Source organism: Sitophilus oryzae, unplaced genomic scaffold (assembly GCF_002938485.1).
Source record: "Sitophilus oryzae breed Bouriz unplaced genomic scaffold, Soryzae_2.0 scaffold_815_pilon_pilon, whole genome shotgun sequence".
NCBI classification, from domain to species: Eukaryota; Metazoa; Arthropoda; class Insecta; order Coleoptera; family Curculionidae; genus Sitophilus; species Sitophilus oryzae.
In genome coordinates, this window is record NW_022147434.1 from 2,825,437 (window position 1) to 2,852,209 (window position 26,773).

General features: G+C 31.9%; 1 protein-coding gene across 1 annotated transcript in view; it reads left to right on the top strand.

The window, feature by feature from the left end:
- The first annotated feature begins 778 nt into the window (after positions 1-778).
- LOC115889533 (protein Wnt-11b-1-like) overlaps positions 779-26,773 on the top strand; it is a 369,661-nt gene continuing 343,666 nt past the window's right edge. Inside the window, exon 1 of the mRNA XM_030909565.1 lies at positions 779-1,111. Coding sequence (XP_030765425.1) covers positions 1,023-1,111 — 89 coding nt within the window. The 5' untranslated portion in view covers positions 779-1,022. The remainder of the gene's footprint in view (positions 1,112-26,773) is intronic.

Below are 26,773 nucleotides of genomic sequence, written 5' to 3' on the forward strand. Positions count from 1 at the left end.
TAACAATTAAGAAAATAATCCTTGTTGTATTATTTGGGATATAATTTAATGTAAATCTTTTCGGTGATTCGCGATTTTAACATGTTTTAGAAATAATGGAAATTTGAAGTTTTGTTGTTGTGGCAGGATATATGGTGGGAACTGGCAAGCGTATTCGATGGCTGTAAGTTACTTATAAAATTTGTCATGTTGTCATGATTTACTATTTCAGTAAATATATTAGTCTTGATACCTATTGGTCTATCATAGATATTCATTCCTATAATTTTCATTTTAACGAATATGACACTAGAATGGTATTTTCAGAACACTTACAGAAAAACAGAAACTTGTAAAAAGATTTTTATGATGGCAAATGGGTTAAAAATCGATGAAAACAAAATATAGTAAGATCTTTATTGAAATATTTTCATTTTGCCCACATGAACTATTCAAAATATTTTAGTAGCTGCGAAATATTTTAGTAGCTCTTCTGAATGAGTTACACCATTCAAAAATAGCAACTGCTAACCATATTAATCGTTGTCTTATTGACGAAAATCTATATGTTTTTTAATAGACGCATCTGCTAAAAAAACTTAATAAAATCTCCATAATTTCACTAATTTCCACGAAAATGGCGCATGTTATCCGAAAAAAATGGAATAGATTTGAAATGCTAGATAAGTACCTACATAGCGCAATACCACCAACAACTTCCCGTGTATGTTCCGGAGCGGACTGCGTATTCTTCCGGGCATCCCATTCCTTCGGATTCCGTGTCGCATACCGGAGCGAATCCGCCACAGTCGCGGTCGAGCGTGGCATCCAATCGCACCAGGACACTCCGCTCCGGAGGTTTTTTCCCGATTGGACTCAGTCACGTGGAGGCGCTAGACGATCCGACATGCCCGTCAAGATTTTAAACCATTTGAAAAATGGTAACCGATAAAAAAATAATCCTTGTATCATTTGCGATGTCCGCGACAAGATACGGTGAAAATATTTTCGGTATTTCGCGATTTTAAAATGTTTGAGGAATAATGGAAATTCGAAGTTTGTGGATGTTTGTCGTCTGTTTTGTTCTTGTGGCAGGATGGATGGCGGGAACTTGCGAGAGTATTCGATGGCTGTAAGTTTGTTTTACTAAATTTTCATGGATCATTGATTAAAAAACTATTGTAAAAAATGTACACAATTTATTTCAAAAAATGGATTAGTTTTGATACCAGAGATATTTGTCTATCATTGTAATTAGTTGGCTGTAGTTTTTTTCAAGAATATGACAGTATGACCTTTAAAATACTTACATTAAACTCTACACTAAAAAAATAATATATACTTTTTTACAGGGTTGGAAAAAATCATGATTTTTAAAAAAAAAATCAAAAAATCTGATTTATTTGATTTAAATCAGATTTTTTTTTTATTTCAAAACAATATTCAAATCGGATTCCCGAATGACTAGGACTTATTTCCAATTAAGGTTCTATCCTAAATGGGTAAATCTTTATAACACTGGCCGATATCGATAACATTTACAATTCTACAGTGCGTTTGTTATTTTTCCACATCGGTCACCAATATATTTCGCAAAAAAGTCGCTCGCTTCAGATCAAAAGGATTTTTTTTCAAACGTCTCAAAAGTATTATTTTTTTGTCATTTTAACCCCTAGGCATAAAAGTGAAGTACTGTTACGCCTAAGCACAAAAGTACAAAAATATATTATTAAACTTATATTAAGTGTCAAATTCAACGAGTGTACATATTGTTGCTCGATTACTGTTTATATTATTTGCAATGTTTGAAATTGATAAAAAATGATTTGTAATCTTTTAAAGAAATAGTATGTATGTTCTATTCGGAGTAAAAATGTACTTTTTGTGCTTCCTTGTAACGTCGAACTAGCTTTACGATGGTCCTTCAAAGGTACAGCATCATCAAAAAAAAGTATAATTTTTACTCCTAATAAAACAATACGCTATTGTTCGGAAATAGTCTAAGTCGAGAATGAAATTAGTATTATCTAATGTCAAAGTGTAAAATACTTACTGCAGATCAAAATGTCGGTAAGAATTTGGAAAAATACAACCGTTTCAAAAAAAATATATAAAACAACATATTTCCTTTTATTTTATTTAAATATGCTATATTTCCAGACAACGATTATAAATTCTCGGGAATGAAGATATAGTCTCTATATCAGAAGAACCTAGATCTGGCACTAGACTGCGAATGATGTGTATTCAAACAGCGAATTTTTGTCACTTATACATAAATTTTAAAATAAATCCCTGCGCTTAGCGGTCTAATGGATTCATTATTGATGAATAGATATTTTTATATAGTTTTATAACATTTACAATTACTTTTCGATTTATTATCTGTTATATCTTTTATAGAAATATTTTTTTTATAGTTTTCTAGGACACATTTTTATAACTTTTACAGGAATTTTTTGATTTATAATAAAGTTTCAGTGATTTAAATCACATGATTAAAATTTAAAAAATCACTTGATTTAAATCACGATTTAAATCATGCCAACCCTGCTTTTTTATGATGGTCATTGAGTTAAAAATCAAAGAAAACAAATTTAGCAAAGTTATTGAACCACCTATATGCGAGAATAATACACTCACTGGCATGACAAACGGGCACCTTAAAATTCTGATGTTTTTTAAAGTTTAATATATTTTGTTCTAATAGGCCGATTTTGATGATTCTTTAAGTAGTTTGTAGCTAAATTATTTGACTTTTTATTATCTTTTTCTAAATTAAAAATGAAAGTTTCCTATGTCAGTTATACGAGGGAAAACAACATGTTGATATTTTGGTGAAAGTTTGAAACACCCTGTGGAATATTTTAACAAAGCAAGGAATTTAAAAATATGTTAAGATTGAATTTATAGAACATTTTTTGTGTTATTTTTCATTGTATAGAGATATAATACCCCAAAACACCCTGTGAAATATATTAACAAAGCAAGGAATTTAAAAATCATTTTATCATCTAGGTACGTCTTTTTTCGATAGTTTGTTTTTTGATTCGTCTCAATAGCTTTATTTTTATTGGAGATATTCGCTTTTGAATAATACAGTATCGATTTTAACGCAATTTTAGCATTGATTTAGGGTCCTCATCAACACACTTATAAAATTGTGTTTATTGTTTTTGTAATGTCACTGTGATTGAAATGTCATACTATTATTGTTTATTGACGTTTACTCCGGTAGAGATAGTTTTAAGTTCTGAAATATCGGCTATTGTTGCTTTAATTTATCATGGTAGAGATCAACTTTTGGACTTAAAACCATATCTGCTAGAGTAACTGCCCACCAGACAATAATATTATGATTTTTCAAAGACAGTAACATTACATATAACATAAACACTATGTTATAGGTCTGTTGACTAGGACCAAAAGCAAAGGCATGGTTTTAATGTAAAAAGTACGAACAAATGTTAGTGTTTTCTACTAAAGTGCATATCTTCAAAAAAAGAATAAATCTATAGAATGTCCCTTAAATATGAGAGACACCCTATATTAGTATAGTATTACAAATTTTAATGTAGCCAAATAAGTACGTCTAAGTACGTCTTTTTTCGATAGTCATCAACACACTTATAAAATACTGTTTATTGTTTTTGTAATGTCACTGTGATTGAAATGTCATACTATTATTGTCTACTGACGTTTAGTCTTTTTGTTACGCTCAACATTTTACCTTATTTAAGTTAATAGAAAATATACTGAAAATGAGAATCGAAAGTCCATTTTGCGAATGAACATGTCTGTAAAGCTTTTAACCAGGGTTGGAAAAAATCATGATTTTAAAAAAAAAATCAAAAAAATCAGATTTTTATGTATTTAAATCTGATTTTTTTTATTTAAATCAGATTTTTTTGATTTTAATAGAAAACATTATTTAAATCGGATTTCCAAATAATTAGGACTTAATTCCAATGAAAATCCTAGCCTAAATGGCTAAATCTTATAATTCTGCCCGATACTGATAACAATAACAATTGTACGGCGCAGTTGTCATTTACCCACATGGGTCACCAATATATTCCGCAAAAAAGTCGTTCGCTTCATATCAAAAGGATTCTTTTTGAAATGTCACAAGAGTATTAATTTTTGTCATTTAAACGCCTAGGCATAAAAGTAAAGCATTTTTACGCCTAAGCGCAAAAGTACAGATATATTATTGAACTGATATTAAGCGTCAATTTCAACGAGTGTACAAATTGTTACTTGATTACTTACAAGGTACTACTTTTTATATTACTTGCAACGTTTGAAATTGATTAAAAAATTATTTGTAATGTTTGAAAAAATATAGTATATTCTACTCGGAGTAAAAATGTACTTTTGTGCCTCCCTGTTTACGCTAGTCCGTCAAACGTACAACCTCGTTAAAATAGTACAATTTTTACTCCTAACACCAATACGTTATTGTTTGGAAATAGTCTTAAGTCGAGAATGAAATTAGTATTATCTATTGTCAAAGTGTAAAATACTTACTGCAGGTCGAAATGTCGGTAGAAATTTGGAAAGAACTAGAAGATAAATTGATGAAGGCAGAAGTTATCTTGATCAATCTACAGCTGTTTCAAAAAAGATATAAAACAGCATATTTTATGACAACTGACAACGATTTGAAGATATAGTCTAACATCAAAAGGTTGCGAATGAAATGTATTCGAACATCGTTTTTTTATCACTTATACTATCACTTACTATATATTTGTCAAAATAAATCTCTACCCTTTAGAAATCTAATGGATTCACATGAAATTAAATCGGTCCAACATTTTAATTGATGAATATATATGTAGTAAGTAGGTAGGTATATGTGTTATACAAGTCATTTTCTATATAGTTTTATATAATTTACAATTATTTTTCGATTTATTAAAAGTACTTAAACGTTACAATAGCAAGTGTAACATTTTATTTAATGATAGGGTAGAATCTGTTATAGAAATATTTTTGTAGTTTTCTAGGACACATTTTTATAACTTTTACAGTTATTTTTTGATTTATTGTAAAGTTTTAAGAAAGTTGATTTTTTAATTTTAATCATGTGATTTAAATCAAAAAATCACTTGATTTAAATCACGATTTGAATCATGATTTAAATCATGCCAACCCTGCTTTTAACTCTCTCAAACGCTGCAGCGACTAGACTGTAAATTTATATAATATTTATAATATGCAGTTTCATACATTTGTTCCATACCCTGCAGAGTGACAATCAAAATATTCATGTTATACCGGGTGCGTCTTAAAACGAGATTTTGTTTAGTATATGACATAAATTAGAATTGATTGACGTATTCAATTGTTTTTCGTCGTTTCCTGTTTCACCGGAAATGACTACAATTTCTGATTTTTAAATGGAATCCACGGTATTTTTTGTTACTTTATTCGATAGAAAATGACATTCTGAATAGAATGACATATCACATGTCAACTTTTGACGTTCTCGCTTAATAAAAAATAGTATTTTAAAATTCATTCTACAGTGACATGGCTATGTTAAAAACACTAGGTAATTCTTAATCAAGGAGCCTTGGAAAAATAAATTTGATCGTCTAATGTTTTTTAGTGTCTTGTCCTGGCCAGTTAGAAAATGCTTAAATCATATTTTCAATCATATCTCAATTTTTTCAAATGCAACGAGGGTGGCTCATTAGCATATTTGGAAAAGGCATTTTTTACGAATAATTTGATACCACACACTTAGTATTTCGAGTCAAATTTTCTTTACGAACCGCAAGTTATAATAATTTTAAATAAATCATTTGTGAAAATTTCAAAAGTTGACATATGATACGTGCCATTCTATTCAGAGTTTTATTTTCTATCGAATAAAGTAAAAAAATATCGAGGGTGTCATTTAAAAATCAAAAGTTGTAATTATTTCCAGTGAAATAGGAAGTGACCGAAAAAAATTGAATACGTCAACCAATCCTAATTTATGTCATATACTAACATACCAAATCTCGTTTTTTAACTGAAAACATAAAAAAAATTATAGGGGTGAGCCACTTGTGAGACGCACCCGGTATATAGTTTTTTTTTGACACAGTTGACTATTTATTATAAAAAAATAAAATTAATAATAATAAAATAAAAATAAAAATAAAACTAAAATTAATTTTCGTATTAAACTAGTTGAAATTATGTAAATATACAAAGTGTACAAAAATAAGAGGTGAAAAAAAATAAAACACTAAGTTACCATATTACACTAAAACACTTTTACTTCTTACACTGGTCGCGCGTTTCGCTAACCATGTTAGCATCTCATCAGCACAGATGATTATAAACTCAAAAGTTAATAATTATTAGCATCATCTGCTGATGATGCTAACATGGTTAGCGAATTGTAGCGACTTGTGTGTGTGACTTAGTGTTTTATTTTGCTGTGTAACAGCAAAGGTTCCAACCCTCAACTGTAATAAGAGGTGCATTGAATATATTATTACTTATGCTTTGGTGTTTTGCAAAAAAGTTATTCGGTTATATAAAGTGGACTAACACTATCTCAATATTATCGATTTTTTTCAAAAACAGTTCACATTACAGAAATAAAATAATTTAGTGTATAGGGTGACTAATCATATCGTGGTTTAGATAAAATACTTACATGATACTTATTCTTACTTGTTTCCTATTTGTTTTTGATTAAAAGAAAATATATTAAAGCGGGCAACCCTGTGCCAGTCAAGCTCAATCGCGTGATGTTACAAATTTGATGTGAACAAATTACACTGGACTGTATTTAATGGGTATTATGATATCTTCATAAATTAAAATAAAAACAATAAAAGTAAACACGCAAATATTTTTTCGAGGATCGACAGCTACTGGTGAAGATTATAGCATAATTATAGTTAATTTATCTTGAATCGCGTGTTTATACAAAGTTTGAAGTTTTATAAAAAAATATTTCTGCAAGACAAATGGAGTTTTAATAATACCCTACATTAAAAATGGGTGAAATTTAACATTGTGATTCAAAAGATATTATACAAATCCTTAATCTTTTTTTAATTTGTAGTTCTATATGCAGAATTTGAGTTATATTTTAGAATTTTATATCTTATATAATATTCCCCATTACAATTCGGACCACCCTGTATATTGCCAAATAAATTTTTTTATCGGACAAATATTGTATCTTTCTTCAAAAAGTTTCATTTGCATTAAAGTGCTTGAAATACTATTTATTTCTAGATTTTGTGCCTTTAGACCAGTCTCAAAACTGGATTCGGCAAGACCAAGACTACTATTTGACTGATGCAAGACCAAGCCCAAGCGAGTTTTGGTCTTGGTTTTGTATTTGCTCACCACTAGATGAAACGTGCTTTGTGCAATGACAGAAAATCAATTCTTATGGGAAATTACAATAACTTATTAAAGTCTGTCCGAGTCACGGAATATTTCCATAGGTGATTTATTTACACACCACAAAATTACAGAAAATATCCACACGTCAAAATGTTCTACGGGACAAAGTTAAAATTTTGTGTTCTGGGAGCTCTTTATGTTGGGGAGTGAAGTCTTTGTTTATACCAAAAATAAAAACATTTAATTCTAATCAACTATTTTATACAGCGGGTCCAAAAAGGAAAGAAAATTATTCAATTTAATTTTAGAAAAAAATCAACAAATTCAAAATATAATACAATGTATGACGAGCCCTATTGTTTATGACAGCTCTACATCGGCGAGGCATGTAGAATGTAGAATGTTTAGGAGGGGAGTTAATCACCGCGACCTTATAGATCTATTGTGTGTTCCCCTTTCTTGAGTTATAACGAGTTATAACTCATCATACAGTCTCAGAACTTTAACAAAAGCCAGTATCTGAGACGGCTCCACAAAGGCCAGCTCTCCATCCTCGACATCAGCCGTACCAAAGTTCATGGCACGAATGGTCGTCATCTCGGCGCACTCAGTGATAAGGTGTTCTGTTGTTCGACGAGGCATACTTCAATTAGTGATATTTTAGAAGAATATTACTTCTAATTTAAAGTATCTATCTTGTTCTGGTCAATTTGTTGCCACTCCTCTCTTAAACAATTTTCCAGATCCGCTCTGGGTTCGAATTCTGGAACTTCGACAGAAAAACGTTAAGCTTTCAAAGCGGTAAACGAAAATATTCGATTAGCGGAACGCCAAGCAGTCGATTTTAGTATTCTCGTTACCGTGCGAATCGTTTTCTGGATACGTGTTGAGCCACATATTGGCAGCATCGCAATTTCTCAGGTATCTAATCGTTTACTAATAGTCAAATGTGGATCAAACCAAGATCAAACGATAGAAAATGTAAATTTTACGTGAATCAACCTATGTTTCTATGGATATGTCAATATTCTTATTATACGAGGGAAATGTTGAAGACGATTCTCAGCATTTTCGATGTTTTGAACAATATTTATAGCTGCCAAGTCGTAAATTATCAATTACCTTATTGAGGAATTAATAGAAGAAGAAGTAGTTTTCACTAAAGAGCAAGAGAACGGACAAAATCACATTTTTTTCTATTTTTACTAACAGTTCGACAAGCAAAACGCTCATTTAAAGACGCATTCTCACGACTGGTGTACTTGACAAACATTTGTTATTGGAATATACTTGCCATGTCGTGAGAACTGTTTTCTTGGTCACTCGTCGCGTGCCCACTCTCTGTCGGTAAATATAGCCCGAGTCAAAGGATCACAATAATTATTCGTACACTTGCCAAGTGTACTTGGCAAGCCTTGTCTATACTGGCCGAGGCGCAAAAAAAACGACTGCGCAAATAATTGTACTGTTATAGAGGATGTCCCGTTTATTTCCGGATCGTAGGGTTTTTCGATTTAATTGCGGGTAATTTAAAACGTTAAAACAATAAAGATTATATAATATCAAATTTACATTATAACTTCAATATTGGCGACATACCTAAATTGTTAATTTTTTATTGTCATAGAAATTAAGATAGCGATACAACTTTATAGAAAATGTTCGACGGAAATCCGTCATTCGAGAAAAAAGGAAGCAATAATACGCTTAGTCCCAGAGATATTACAGCTTAGCACTAAGCACTTAAGCACGCTAAGCACTTAAGCTAGCACTCGGGCTCTGGTTTGGAACATCATTGCTCGGTTCATAACACGCCTTTTTAATTAGCATATCCCATATGTGCTCTATAGGATATAATTAAGTCAGGAAATTGGGCAGGTAACGGCAACAAGGTAATATTATGATGACTCAAAAATAGTCTAACGGTTCTCGCTGCATGCGGGCGTGCATGCGTGCAATATCCTGCATTAGAATAAATTTTTCCCCGATTTTCGCTGCCTGAGAACAATTATTGTTTGAAGAATTGTGTCACGATAAGCAACAGCCATTAGAAACCTCTCAACGCGGAACTGAAGAATCTGGAAGACTCCATCCGTAACTTGGAATGGGTGTCCTCCAACGGTCTAAGACACTCGAAAAAGTTCCTCAGAACTTACGACAGAGAAAAATTAAGGTTTTCCTTGATTTAAGTAAAAATAATCTTCGGATTGTCACGGGGTTTCTAACAGGACAGTGGCTCCACAACGAACACCTCAGTAGGCTGAAGCTGAGAAACAACGGCGAAGATTCTGTGGGGAAAATGGGGAAACACCAGAACACCTTATCACTGAGTGCGCCGAGACGACGACCATTCATGCCATGAACTTTGGTACGGCTGATATCGAGGATGGAGAGCTGGCTTCTGTGGAGCCGTCTCAGCCCTGAGACTGTATGACGAATTATAACTCGTTATAACTCAAGAAAGGGGAACACACAATAGATCTGTAAGGTCGTGGTGATTAACTCCCCTCCTAAACATTCTACATTCTAAAACCTCTCGACAAAATCGAGATCGAGAACATTTCTTTATAACTTACTGATGCATATCAATCTTGAATCCTAAAATTCCTTTATTGACAAATACAGAAATTTTACCTTTATCCTCTAGACCATTTTGATGAATTAAAATGACAGACAAGAACTATGACTACCATGTATTTTCCATTTGAACAGACTATATACAGGGTGGTCCGAACTGTATTCCGGAAATTTCGGCAGCATATTCTGCAGATAAAAATAAGTAAAAAAGTTCGTATAAATGTATGTCCTAAAATGCTTAGTTTCGGAGATACAGGGTGTAGAAGTTTCATCGATTTTTTCTGAAATAACGTCAATATTTGGATGAAAATTGGTGTCAGCGAGTTTTTTGACATGAGAAATTTAATTTTGATGTCAATATGACTCCTATTAGTAGAGGGCGCCACCTACATATTTTTTAACTGGTTTGAAGAGTAATAACTTTTCGTCCGTACCTGTATAAAACTACTGAGTATAGAAATATACATTCACGACGTTTCTTACGTGAAAAAGGTCTCTTGGTAAAAATCGCTACAAGTAATGGTTTTCGAGATATTTGGAATCGAAATTATCAATACCTGTCATCATTGACATAAATTAAACATGTTAACTAAATAGTTATTAGACTGAAATCATAAATTTGAAATGTTTTTGTGCCAAAAGTTCAACAGAAACTGTTTTACTATCATTTTTTGCAGAAAAATTTATGATTAATTTAAAAAAATTAAAATTTCCCAAATTTATTATTTCAGTGAAATAACTATCTACTCAACGTGTTTATTTTTCGGTTGTACTAACGGTTGCTCGTAGCGATTTTTACAAAGAGATATTTTTTACGTAAAAAGTCACAGAGATGTATATTCTTTGCTCGGTAGTTTCATACAGGTACGGACAAAAAGTTATTACGCTTCAAAACAGTTAAAACACATGTAGGTGGCGCCTTCAACTAGTAGGAGTCATATTGACATCAAAATCAAATTGCCCATGTCAAAAAACTCCCAGACCCCAATTTTCAAACAAAATATTGACGTTATTTCAGAAATTATTTAGAAAAAATCGAAATAAAAATGAAACTTCTACACCCTGTATCTCTGAAACTAAGCATTTTAGGACATACATTTATACGAACTTTTTTACTTATTTTTATCTGCAGAATATGGTGCTGAAGTTTCCGGAATACAGTTCGGACCACCCTGTATAGGTGTTAAAATGTCTTAAATCTACGTGTATAAATGCCGAAAATTTTATTGGTAGATTTCGTGGTATACCAAATGTGCATAATTAAATTCCGCATTACGAACGACTCTAAGCAATATCTTATCTAAATTGCATAAGTTAATCCTCGTGTGTGCACATGCATGACCACCCATATCTTCTTAGCACCTTTTTTAGTGAAATGGTTAATTTCAAAGTGCACCTAAGATATAATTAACAGCCTACTTAAATTATTTATGCGCAATTTGTGAATCACTTCCCGTACTCGCTCATTCATGTAATGGAAATTGACTAGACCCACACATAAAGCTTGCTCTTTTATAAATCAATGAAAATGTCAATACACGTGTTATTTTTTTTATTTAATGGAATGTTAAATGAATATGTACAAAGTGACATAGAATATAGAACACCCACTAAAATAAGTTATTTTTCATACTTAATTGTTTATATGGATGTTAATTATTGTATGAATGAGAAATGTTTAAAATGTGTTCCTCAACAGCCCATTATGTTTATTAGGGTGCACCAAAAAAATTGTTTTTAATTACCGTCAAAAAATATCGTTCACTATAATGAAAAAAAAACTGGTAAAGTTTGAGATCTTAATGTCCTCATCGTGATTTTCTATTTTCCATTTATTCATAGTTCGTTCAACATTGCATTCGAACAAATCAGCGTATTGTAAAAACCAATATATATTCTTGTAGTAAATTGAATGGTCTTCGAGAAAGCTTTGATATGATTTTCATTTAATCGACTTTTATATTTTATCACGAGATAATGGCTCAAAAACATAAAATATCCTATTTTTCGTAAAGTTCATCAAGTGTTCTTGGGAACACATTGAAATTGCAATAATAAGGAGTCATCCTGATTAGAGTTTCCGAAACCGAAGCTGTTTTTCGGAAGCGGGAATTTGGGTACCGGGATTTCCCGGTATTTTCGGTACTGACTAATTTTTGATCAATGGTGGTGCAGTTCATCAATCAGGAAGCAAGGAATGGGTTTTCAAAGTAAAATGGATGAAAAATTCAGATTTTTAATGAAGATAATATCAAATTATTAAGTAATCAGAAAATGGAAAAATTAAGATGAACACAAGTAAAGGAAAAAGTATAGGTAACTTAAATTTCACATCAAACAGCATAAACCACCTTAAACCTAGTAAATTTGAGACAAAAACCCTAAAATATTGAATTAAAAATGGAAATAATAAATATTATAGGAACTTCAAAAGAGAAAAGAAGCAAGAACAATAAGAAACAACATCATTACTTATTTAGAAGAGTTTGATTTCGACCTCTAGAAAGTATTAAAGGACTTTCTCAAGTAATAAAAAAATATTTTTTTAATTATTGTTACCGAGGCCCGGTTCTGTGATGGCCAAAAAGATCTGAACCCTAATAATTGGTAGTATTAGAGTTTCCGGAACCGTACTAAAATATTGTCGTTCAATGATTGTGGAGCTCGTCAATTAGCAAGCAAGGGATGGTTCTCAAAAGTAAAACCGATAAAAAATTGAGTTTCAAATGAAAATAATATCAGATTATTAAGTCATGTGAAAGTACACATGAACACAAATAATGAACACAAGCAAAAAAAAATTAAAACACATAGGTATATAGCTTAAAAATTACATCAAACAACATCAACCGACCTCGAAACCAACTTAACTAAATTTGAAAAAAAAAACATAATTTTCAATTAAAGTAGCAAATACCTATAAAATAGTATATTAAACAACGAGTTTCGAAAACGACGTTTTGCACACTCGTTCGACTATTTGTTGGCTCGAGCCGCAGGCAAGAGCCACAAGTCGAACGAGTGTACAAAGAAGTTTTCGAACGAGTTTTTTACGCTATTTTTTCTACGACTACAAATTAGCAGCAGACTCACTCTTTTTTTGCCAGTTTTGTGGAATAATTTTCGATATAATGATGACACTTTTCTGACTGTTGCGTTGCGTTTGGCGTTTCAGCTAAATATTGGAGGTTAACTCCATAATTGGAGGTTAAAAATGTTAAAATTGACACATGTTGTAAGAGTTAGCGTACGCAAAGATTGCACACTACAAAATTTGCGCACGGTGTGTGAAAAACGTGAGCAATCTTTGCGCACGCTTACCTCAAACATGTGTCAATTTTAACATTTTTAACCTCCAATGTTTAGCTGAAACCTGGCTGAAACGCCAAACGCAAGGCAGCCGTCAGAAAAGTGTCATCATTACATCGCAAATTATTCCATAAAACTGGCAAAAACTGAGTGAGTCTGCTGCTAATTTGTAGTCGTAGAAAAAATAGCTTAAAAAACTCGTCCGAGAACTTCTTTGTACACTCGTTCGACTTGTGGCAAACTGTCGAACTCGTGTGCAAAGCGTCGTTTTCGAAATTCGTTGTTTAATATACTATATCCGATTATTGTGATATGGACCCATTCCCATTACATTTCAAAATTTACAATAAAGTGTACAAAATGCATTCGGAAGTATAAGAATAAGAAGTTATGTTTAAAGAGATATAAATAAGATTGAACAAAAAGTAAATTCGTGCATTAGGGAGGGTGTTAACCCTTTCGAACATGTAGAGCATTAGAAACTAGTTTGTAGAAGTTGATTTATTTATAATAACATAATAACTACAATTAATATTATACATATTATTGGATCGTACACTCAGATTTCAAATTCACAATAAAAAAAGTTAAAAAGAATATCTTTAAATTGCTGACCTGGACATTATTTATTTGAATCTTTCAAATGGCTCGATTTTTCTTATTCAAAACTAAAGAGCTTTATTCAAAAAACCAGAGTTGGACTTGAAATTATTTTAAATAATAATTAAATAGTTTTGTTTTGTTAAGGTACCCAAAACAAAAAAAAGTATCAAGTGTGGCATATCATTGTATTAAGGCGAAGTCCTTTTAATACCTGAAATTAAAAAATGCAGGTCCGTATTTAAAAAAATTAGGTTGGCCTCTGTATCTCACAAATTATCAGCTAATTTGAACATCTAAAAATACTATCAGATAGCCCTGATAAAGTGGCTATGAGAATGTGCAATTAGTTTTTGGATTTTCTAAAAACTAACGTCAGGAAAAAATAAAATTGATTTTCAAAAAAATCCGTTTTTCCAAAAAACTCAGCAATCCTTGAAATTTTTAAAAAAAATTTCATAGCATCTTGGTGAACATCCCAAGTAGCAACTTTGCCACAAGTTAATCATGTTCGTATCTATTACGGTTACCGAGATACCAGTGCTCGTACCCAGAATTTGTAGCACCCTGTAGAGTAGTTTGTGGTGTTTTTGCGAATTTCATAATATGACAACTATAGAGATAGACATAATTTCATATGACAAACCTGGGGGTGTCAGCTATTAAGGACTCAATTCAAATCAAATTATTATGGACTCAATATTGTATAATAAATATTATATTATGATATATACAGGGTGTTTCTTAATGTCGATATTTAAGGGCGATGATTCTCGGAGCTATTTTAAGAAACTTCATGTGAATGTATGTCCTATTTCTTACTTTCTTCATCATCTTAACTTTTGAGATATAGGGTGGTAAAATTTTCTAAAAAATTTTTTTTTACCTAAATAACTCTCATGTTATTACAGATATCTTTGTGAAACTTGATACCACTTCTTCTATGCATTAAAATGCCTTTTTTGATGTACAAATAATTTTATTTATTTCAACCAGTAGCGTCCATACGGGTTTTACATTGAATATTCTTGATGAAAAAATGGTACGCCATTGACTTCTCTTAAAATAAACATTCGTTTCAGAATCATTTGTTTCCAAACAATTTTTATCTCATGATTTTTTTCATCCGACGTAGGCATAGTTTTTTGCTTTAAAAAATTAAAATAATTTTACTACAGAGTCAAACCGATACAAATCTGATATATGTTTGGAAATCGTTTCTGCATCAGCTGGATGGAAATTAGCATAAAAAATGTTGTACATCAAAAAAATAATTTTAATGCATAGAAGATTTAGGTATATCAAATTTCATAAAAATATCCGCAATAACAACAGAGTTATTAAAAAAAACCACCCTGTATCTCAAAAGTTAAGATGTTTAGGTTATACATCCATATGAAGTTTTTTAGAATATGTCCAAGAATCACTTCCTTAAATATTAGCATGTAATTAAGGAACATCTTGTATAATAATTATATTTTTTTGTTTTACATTGCTGATTTTTCTATTGTTTTAATTCGAGTATATTTTATGTATTTATACGAAATATTTTTTTCAGTGTATTTTGTTTAGGAAAATAAAATACAGGGTGTCCCAGAAATAAGTGCAAGTATTTTAAGGGGTGGTAGATCTCGATAAAAAAACCATATTTTCTCTTTATCGTTTTTCAAATATGTAAGTCCAAAATAACGGAGTTATTTTACGTAGTTAATGTAGTTATTAAAAAAATAATTATTTGCTAAAATTTTGAGAACCACTGTATCTTTTTTGGATTTTTTTCTTGTAAATTTAATCTAATACCTATGTTGACATATTATCAGGAAATTATGTTTTTTAACTAAAAACCAAAAAAATTTTCAAAAAATTTCGAATTTTCAATTTTTTTTTGCGCGAAAAAAACCTCTTAGGCGTGTTTCTGGGGTTGAACTATAGTACCAGTTAAAATACTTGCATTTATTTCTGGAACACCCTGTATAATAAGGATTTTTTAAGGGCTGCAACTTCCTTAGAAAGCGTCTTAGGGCATATGTTAATGTTTTTTTATCTGTACCCTGTATCACTCCCTGAAGTAAGTACTCATTTACTCATATTTTGAATGCTCACTCTAAAGAAATAACATATTATCACTGTGTAAGAAAATATAGAACTTTCTCCAATTCGTTAAAAATTGGTATAATAATACTCATATTTCCTAATTTTCTTCGTTCCTTTGTCGTAGGGAATCACATTTATCTCAGTTTTTTTATTAAGAATTTATAGTCTCCCATATGACTCGATCAGTTAACAAGTCCATAATCAGAAATTAGAAGTAGGTCAAATGCCGCGATATATTTCCATCGTTGGTTACCAAAAATAATTGGATATCAATTGTAATTCTTTAAATAGAGTGCCGCCTAACAAGCGCCTAATCTGAGATTGTATGCTGTGATTTTTATATGTGGATACCTACGTCATCGAATAGTGTTCTTCAAAAGTTGAAAGTTGAAAGCGTATTGTTTTCAAGACTCGCATTATTAAATATTTTGGACTTAAGATGTTTTTCAAATATACAGGGTGGCGCCCCTCATACGCCGCGAAAGCTCCAAGGAGAACGGTAGTTTATATCGAAATGAAATTTTGGTAGCATATGTAGGTTAACTGAAAACATTTTATAAAAATATATAGAATTATACAGGGTGTTCCCAAAGGAAGTTAAACATCAAAGTTGTGTTTTTAACATTGAAAATGTTTCTGTTATCCTATATAAGGGAGCCCAAATCGAATTAAAATGCTACATTTGCCACACCATGACGTCATATATACAAGGGTATAGGAAATCTCGGCGCAGCGGCGGCAGTCGGCCAGCGCGCAAAAACCATTACATCGCTAATTGTTTAATGATATATCTTTATTAGTTTAAAAGCAAAAAATATGGGGTTTGCTTTGATACCTTGTCAAGACATAAGCGAAACTTTTAAATTGTTTCTTTTTTTCATTTAGGCCTTCGTTTTTCGTTAAATGAAAGTTATATTAAAAAAAGTCTATATTTAAACCAAATGTTCGCATGATTGAAATGATTATTCATGTTTAAAGTTTTTTTTGGTCATAAGCGCTAATGGAAATGTTTTTTTGTAAATAATTATAAAAAATTACTCCCTACGAAGACTTTATTGTGTACTGGATCAAAAAATAAGTATTTGTTTTCTCTATACGGTGGTATTAATATATCGATTTTTGATGATAGTGCCTTTTTACCCTGTCTAATTTTGTACTACTTTCGGAATAAGGGTCCCCATATCATGTACTGTGATGTACTGTACTTCCATCCCTGAAAAATTCAGCTTGTGACACCGAAGTGAGAGGTAACGTCAAAATAAGCTTTAATCTACCTACATCATCATAGGTAGGTGTAGGTACTCTAGGTAAATTCTACCTAGACAGTAGCTGAACTAGCTGACAGTAGTAATTAATTTGTTATCCGATAAGTAGTTGTCATTATATAAGTTTAATCGTCTTATACCTCCTATAACGGTAGGTTTTGGATTTTTCCTGATTGGTTTGTTAAACAAAAATATACTGGGCATATAAATGTCTGTTACAGGTTAATTCGTTAAAGAAATATGTTACACACATATTATTTTAATAATAATAGTATAATAGTAATGGCTATATTATGTTATAACACATTATTGAATTAACAATTGAAAACAGTATTGAATGTACTTATTTTAACCAATGCATTGTTTTGTTTTTTTAATCTCACAAATAAGAAATATTTTATAGTTTTTATTATAAAAAACAGTGATTATACAATTTATTTACACCCCTTACACTGTTTTCTGTAAGGGGTGTAACCAGGAGTATATTTCGTAACCTTTTACGATATAAGAGGGCACAAAGTGTTTTATTACTTAATGCTTAAAATTTAATAATATATTTGTACATAAAATAAAATAGACTAGAAAGTCAATTAATTAATATTGACGTAATTACTAAATAAGTACAAGATTTTTTTTCTAATTATTTTAGTGTATTTTTAGTCACCGAATTATAAAGGAGAGATATCCAACCATTGCATTATTTTACTCACAAATAAATGTTTTATGGTTTTTATTATAAAACAACGATTAATTTATTATACACCCCTTAACCCAAACACTCCAAGGAGGATATTTCGTGACCCCGTATTTAAAGTGGACAAGGTTTATTAGTCAATGTTTTAATTACCCAGCGTCTTTAATAAAAATCTAATGTAATTTTTCATAGAAATGATCTGACATGAAAAGCAAATTTTATCAAAAAACTTTTTGATTATCTACAAGGAGTAAACCGCTGACAAATGTCTGTATACTAATGCCAAAGTAATGCCAAAAATACAAATTAAATACCAAATTTCTCATATAATGCCCCACTAATGCCAAGCTGATTCCAATATAATACCACTAATACCACGAATAATATGTAACACATTTGTTTCACGAATTAACCTGTAACAATACTGGTAGGTACGTGCACAGATTTTTTCCTAGGTAACTTAAAAGTCGTTAAAAAGTCTAATTATATTTAAAGAAGATATAATTCCAACAAATTACATTATAAGGCCAATAATGCACAAGTAATACCATTAAAATTTTAGCGTTTTTAACTTGTGTAACATATTTCTTTAACGAATTAACCTGTAACAATAGTGGTAGGTACGCGCACAGATTTTTTCGCTAGGTAACTTATTAAGTCGTTAAACAGGCCTATAAAAGCTATAACAACATAGGTAACTAATATTTATAATTTAATTCGAGTTTTAATCTCAAATAATAAATGTTTTTACTGGTGTATTTCTGAAGTGTTCATTATTAAAAGTAGATATTCTTCAAGTTATGCGAAGTAATAAGTAATGTTTCCGGTGAGACCGCGTATATGTCACCGGATTCTGGTTAGTATAAAGACTTTTTCTATAGAAAGAGTTTTTTCTATATTTTCCTTTCAAAATAAGACTAATTTCTTCTTATTCTTTTAAATATTACAGTGTTTCTTTTTCCTAAAATGTTATACTTAATTTTCGCTTAAAATTAAAAAATCACAAATGGAGGAAAATATACGTTATTGAATAAAGTTTATACAAATCACTTTACCATAACAAAAAAGTAAAAACATGTCATGGCGGAAGATATTCAGGTGGCATTTCACACATTTATCTATTAAAATCGAGATTAAAATAATAAACTTGCGTAACATGTTATACACGAGATAGAAAGTTTCAGAATCGATTAATACGCAATACGCTACGCAGTCAACTTATTCCTATGCGCGGATGAGCGTCTTCAAGACTCTTCCATCGGCCAGGGTCACGACGCCGCGCGCCGCCGAAGAGGAATCTGCCTACGTTTGGCTAAACAGGCTGGACACGGTGGACTACGATATTGGCGAGTCTGAATATTTATAAAAATTTGCAAAGTAAAATATGATGCAAAATAATTAATCCATACATATATAAAAGCTCAAAGGTTTTATTTGTTGCATCCATCCCGCCGAAACCGCTTCACCAATCTTGATGATTCTTTTTTTTAAATGAAAGGTATATATCTGTAGATTTGATATGAAGTATTTTTATAGTGCTTAATGGCTATTTCTTTGTGTAAAACGACTAAATACTAAAACATACCTGAAAAAGAACTACACACAATACCTCCAGAAATAAATTATTTGTCATTGATGTGTCATTGTCAGTGGTGTGTCAGTTAGATTATGTATTAAGTTTTTAGATATTTCAGGAGTGAGTTCATACCGCCAGCTTTAGATACATAAATATTAGCACAAAGGTTCGTTTAAACGACATTAGTCAATTAGCTACACAAAGCGATTTTAGGAAATTCGTCCTCTTAGAGAGTAAAATTATGTCGGAACAGTTTGTTGTATGAAAATTCCTTACTATTTGGTCTAGAAGAATGAAATCATACAAAAAGAATTAGAAGAAATTTTTGAAATTCATCAACCAAATGGGTAAAGTTAGTAAAAATTTATATAAAACTTGGTTACCTCTGGATTATACACATAAAAATTGGCACAAAGATAAAGCGAATTTATGAAATTTATACATTTCGGGAGTAGAATAGGGAATGAAAGTTTGCTGTACGAAAATGCCTTACTATAACATTATAAACCAGACAGTATAAAATTTTATACAAGGATTTATTTAGTGACATCATAACGAAATATATTTTCCTCAATTATCCTTCAAAGAATAAAAAATAACCTATAAAGAGAGTATTAGTGCTCTTAACAAATAAAAAAAATGATGAAAAATAAAAAACATCTATGCTCACTAGCTCTCTATAAAGAAGTAAGAAATCATTTAAATCAATGCATGAACGATTCGAGGTGTAACGCGAACGTAGTCGCGGGAAAAAGCTAGTAATTTATTAAATTATTTTATTTCTTCTTCTTTACGTGCCGTCTCTTTCGTGGAGGTTGGCGATCACATTGGCAAAATCTTCACGATTCTCGGCTTTCCTTATAAGTTCTTCAAAAGTTAGGTGAGTCCAGTTTCTGATGTTTCTCAACCAAGATAGTTTCTTCCTGCCGAGACCTCTCTTTCCTTCAATCTTACCCTTAACTATCAATTGTAAGACGTGGTATTTTTCATTTCTCAATATATGCCCTAAGTATGATGTTTTTCTTATTTTTATTATATTGAGCAATTCTCTCTCTCTGCCTATTCTGTTGTAGACTTCGGTATTTGTGATATGGGCTTTAATTTTATTTTTAATTTAACTGATTAATTTTCATTGAAAAGGAATTTTTCTAATTCGCCACTATATTAGTTAAAAACTAAGAAACTCATATCAAATTTAAGTTTTGCGATTTTGACTTATACTTTTTACAAAATCTGAACACATTTTAAAAGAAAAAAAGCTTTTGATAATATTTGTGTAGATTGACTACAAATTGTATAACATAAATTTCTACGACCGGTCTACCTAGTGGTCTGCAGCATCGCCTTGTGTTGCAAACGTGGGCCTGTTAATCTGTGCCGTGACGCACAACAGCCAAGAAAAACAGAAGCGTGGCTAAGAATTTAGTAATTTAAAAAAAATTTCTTTTAGATACAGTAGTAGGTATTAAAAAGTTTTGTGTTTAAATGGGGTTTGCCTTTAACAGTTAAAAAATTATATCGTAAAGTGTAACTTTCCGTAAGAATTCTTTATCTGTCATCGATCATGATCTGTCATCATGTTAACCTGATGTTTTGTATGTTATTTTGTTTTTTTGCTTGTTTGTTTTACGGATAGGTGGCGATCGCATAATTATTATTGATAATGTTTTATTTAATGTTAACATTACTACATTACTACTTTTTCAGTGAATCTTTAAATCTGTTGTTTTTTGTTAAGTTCGTTATTTAAACATATGTATGTAATACACTCATAAACCCTGGGTGTATCAGGGACAAATTAGAGGTTTGTCTGGAAAAAATTCAAAGGTAATATATGATAACAGGCAGGAATTTCCCCGAGCCTGTATTCTTATAAGAAAGGACATTAACTACACATGTGTTTCAGAATTTACAACCCGAGATCTTGTTCCTATCATGGTTCAGCTTAATATCGAGGATTGCAGTAAAAACATCGTGATTGCCTCTGCTTACTTTCCGGGTGACGGGGAGACACCGCCTCCGGAGGTACGGGAGCTCGTGCGATTCTGCAGCCAACGGCGACTACCTCTGCTATTGGGATGCAACTCCAATACACACAATGAGGTATGGGGAAGCACTAACACTAACACTAGAGGTGAGTGTTTACTTGAATTCCTCTTAGCATACAATCTTGAAGTTCTCAATGTAGGGAACAGGAGCTAGAACCTTCGTGACAAAAACGCGGGCAGAAGTATTAGACTTAACAATCGGGAGTGCTAGTGTAATCAGTTAAGTGAAACACTGGAGGGTCTCAACGGAACCCTCCCTATCAGATCACAGAATCATCGAGTTCAAATTAGGAGGAATCACACTCCAAACAGAAACTCGAAGGAATCCAAGAAAAACAGACTGGGACATATATAACACCAATCTCGTAGACAACCTAAACCGTATAGATGCAAGTAGGGCCAGAAACCATCTGCATCTAGAATGGTACGAAAGGGAAGTCAGCGGTGCAATATTGGATGCATACGAATCTAGTTGCCCCGCAAGTAAAGGCATACAAAAAAGTAACAACAAGCCCTGGTGGAACAAGAAGTTGGCCAATCTTAGATCGGAGGTCCGCCGACTCTTTAATAGAGCTAAATCCAGTGCCGAATGGCAGCTCTACAGCGAGAAATTAACTGAGTATAATGAGATAAGAAGAGCAAAGCGGTCTGACTTTAGATCCTTTTGCGAAAACATCACTTCTACTCCTGATGCAGCTAGATTACATAAAGCTATGGCCAAGAGTGGATCTATCCTCAACATGGCACTTAAGAAATCTGACGGAAGCTACACGGAGGGAGAGGAAGAGAGAGCAAATCTCCTACTTTATATACACTTTCCAGGTAGCATACCTATTGATACTCATGTAGCTCCCACTGAACCCCACAATCCTTGCAGGGAAGATTGGGAAGTGGCCAAGCTAGTAATAACAGAACAAAAACTGAAATGGGCGATCGACACCTTTCAGCCCTATAAAGCAGCAGGAGTAGATGGGACCTTTCCTGCCCTTCTAAAGGAAGGTCAGCAAATAGCTACTCACCATCTACTAAGCATTACAAGAAGCAGTCTAGCGATGGGATATATACCAACCACATGGAGAAGAGCAAAAGTAATCTTCATACCCAAAATAGACAAAACTGACTGGACAAATCCCAAGTCATTTAGGCCTATTAGTCTCACATCGTTCATACTAAAAACGCTGGAGAAAGTAGTTGACAACCATATTGGAGAAAATCATATAAAGGTTAAACCACTGCATGATAGTCAGCATGCATATAGAACGGGCAGATCCACAGAAACTGCTCTGTACCAATTAACGGAGCTAATATAGACAAGTCTGGATAGCAAAGAAACAGCAATTTGTGCCTTCTTGGATATTGAGGGGGCGTTTGACAATATACCACATAAGGTGGTCAGGCGATCTCTAGAAACAAGAGGGGTGAACAGAACTATTATTCGCTGGTTTTGGGAGATGCTGTCAACACGAGAGGCTCAGATGGGTACCAAAACTGTAGCTGTTAAAACAACGCAAGGAACTCCACAAGGTGGAGTAACCTCCCCTTTGCTGTGGAGCTTGGTAGTGGATGAACTACTAGACGAATTAACTCTAGCGGGAATACACTGCATTGGGTATGCAGATGACATAGTCATGATCGCTCGGGGGAAACATGAAGGCACCCTGTGTGATATTATCCAAAGACGACTCCGTATCACTGAGAGATGGTGCAGGACTGTCGGGCTGTGTATCAACTCAGACAAAACCGCGATAGTGCCATTTACCAGAAAGTGAAGTCTGAAAAACTTGAAAAGAATCCAACTAGATGGAAAGGAAATACTGCCATCACAGGAAGTTAAATATCTGGGTATAACCCTGGATAGTAAACTCATTTGGAACAGGCATATTAAGAACACTACCAGCAAAGCCACAAAGGCTCTCATGATATGCAGAAGACTGGCCAGAAATAGATGCGTAGGCTGCTCCCCTAACATTTTGCGCTGGATGTATACCATGATAGTAAGACCCATGATTACTTATGGAGCAGTTGCCTGGTACACAAAAACTAGAGCAACGGACGGCAAGGCTAAACCCCAATGCAAAGCAAGTCCAGAGACTAGCATGTGTTTGCATCACAGGAGCCATGAGAACCCTGTCCAACAGTTAGCAATGGAGGTCATTCTAGATCTAACACCACTGCACATTGTCATTGGTAAATATGCCAATGCGACAATGATTAGAATGGTCACTAACGGAATTAGTACTGGGAGAATTGTCAGATCAGGGGCTTGGAACACCCTCAAAAAGGAAATACCACTTCTGCAACTCCCAGTGGACGATATGCCAAGAACGTACAACTTTGACAAACATGTCAATGTAGTATTGAGCAATAAGGAGATCGGAGTGTTTGGGCCGAGAGCTAATTACTCCGAACCAATGGGCACTTACCCTAGTATCCTACAGGCAGAAATCTACGCTATCGAGAGATGCGTACAACTTATCTTAGATAGGAACTATCGGAAACAAGAAATAGCCATCTTATCTGATAGTCAAGCAGCGTTAAAGGCGATCAACTCAGTATCAATCAATTCGAAATTGGTCAAAGAATGCATAGAGAAGCTGAATAAATTAGGCAAAGAAGTCCTCCTACACTATCTGTAGAGATAGTGTACACAAAAATTGTAGAGTAAAATACTCAACGGTAATAAAAAGATACACGTTTAAAAGATATTTTAATTATTACACAATTAAGGCTAGATATAAACCTATAATTATGTGACAAAAATTAGCTAGATGAAATCAAATGCTCAAAATGCTTCCTTTCCTGTTAACTGCATAAAATGATTGTCTTTTTAAAAGGATCTTTTCATTTTAAAAGGCATATATGGAAGTTCTACCTCGAAAAGCAGCTACAATAATTTCTCTCATGTTGTCAACAATAGTTGGTCCAGTTTTTTAAACACTGTCTTTAACATATTCTCATAAAAAAACAGACTAGATAAAATCATGAGCATTTAAGTATCCTATTAATTAGTGAATGCACACCAACTAATAGAATCATATCAATTCTCTCTGATGTAGGATAAGTTTCCATTTTAGGCAAATTTCTGTGATTTTTTTTTGTTTTAACTGACACAAAATGATAACTAGTTAAAGTTGGACTAATTAGACAACTATGTTGAAGTAACGTCAGAGATATCACAGCCACCCCCTAGATTTTATCAAATAATAAAGATCTACAAAGATCAAATCATGTAAATGAAAATATCTAGGAATATCTTTATTTGAGGGGTAGGCAACCTTAATAGGATTTTGACGAGACATGAATTCTCCATTGAATATCGGAATAATATACTGGGTGTTCCATGTAAAATACAAGAGTAACATGCCTTTAAAGGTGACCAATGTTCAATATTAATTTTGCCTCAACCAAAACGTTATACATTTTTGAATCAAGTTTTAATTTGATTTAAAGTACAATAGTTAATTTAACTACATATTAGGCTATACCGGGTAAATTCCAATTTAGGTAGCTTATTGTAATTATTGTAATTTAAAAATTGTTCGTTATTTCTAGAAAATGTTAAATATGTCAAAAACCTTACATTTTAGTCATATACTTCTCTTATAAAATTCACCTGTATTTTTCTCCCAGAATCCGAAAATCAATTAATATATAGGGTGTTCCATTACAAAAACACAACTTTGATATGTAACTTTTTTTTGGGGACACCCTGTAGAACTCTCCATATTTTTAGAAAGTGCTCTGAATTAACCTACATATACTCACAAAATTTCATTTCAATACAAACTGTCGTTCTCCTTGGAGCCTCACCAACCTATATATAACCCCACCCTCCACCCTATACAGGGTTGTTCACCACATACGACACGGAATATTGTAGCTAAACGATTAGATTTTTACAAATTGTAAGGTTTGGGTTCGTTGAAGGACTATTAGAGCTACAATCTAAAAATATTTTTACAAGATACAGAGTGTCCCAAATAAGTTACAACTATTATAGTTGAATTTTTTTAAATGGAACACCCTGTATATTATTATATTTTTAGATTCTACGATCAAAATAAAGGTAAATTTGATTAAAGTTTATTACACTTAAACCTTACCGTTTTTGAAATATTTTCAATTTTATGAAATTGCAGTAAAAATTTTAAGGCTTCATTTCTCCAAGGGTATCTAAGTTTTTAATACTAAATAATTACTGAAGTTTATTTATTCATCAGATATGGTGTTGCAATAATAAACGAAATGCTACCTTATACAGGGTGTCTAAAATTTTTTATTAAATAATTACTAGCTTTAAACGCCAATAACTTGTTAATTTAAATGGAACACCCTGTATATTTTACGAGAATCAGATGCACAATTTAATTGTCTATCTAATTGTATTATACCATTTTTTACCTATCTCTTCAAGTTTTTGTAGAAGTAGCTTTTTCTTATAATTTAGATATAATTATCCTACCATGGAATATTGACATTTAGATTATTTAAAAATGTGAAAACAATTTCAAAATTTACTAAGTACAAAGAGATACTAATATGGTCAATATAATTTAAAGCTTGTTTCTGTTAAAAAATAGAAAAACTGTTTAAATATTTGCATTTAAATATTTTTTTTTTTTGTAATAATTATTTAAACTACATTAATTCACTGTTTACGTTGATTAACAATGGTAAAATACTAAAAAACCTGAATTTTGTATGTGTATTAGATGTGTGGTAAAATGCCACCTTATAATATATTCATTTTTTGACATATGCGTATTTATAACAACAGAGATGTTCATTTATACCTTTGTTGTATTGATTTCTGAGTCTAAATACATTTATTTAGAATAATTTACTAATTAAAACAATTAAGTATGTAATTAACTAATTGTTAGGCGGAAATAATGGGCGGAGTATATTAATAATTAGTAATAATTAGTATACTCTTTTACAAAAACTTAAATAGTTTCTTTTGTAAACAAATAGACACAATATTATTATTTTTACCACCTGTATATTTTGTACATATGTTGCTGTAAAAAATCTAAAATGTCAATATTCCATGGGTATAGTGATAAATGAGGTCTAAATAATATAAAATGCATTTTCTACGAAAACTTGAGGAAATAGGCAAAGAATAGTATAATACAATTTGATAGACAATTAAATCTGATTCAAATAAAATACTATAGGGTGTCCCCCATATAAATTAAACAAGTTATTTAAAAAATTAATAAAAAAAAAAAATATTAATATAATTTTTGAAAAAAAAAAAAAA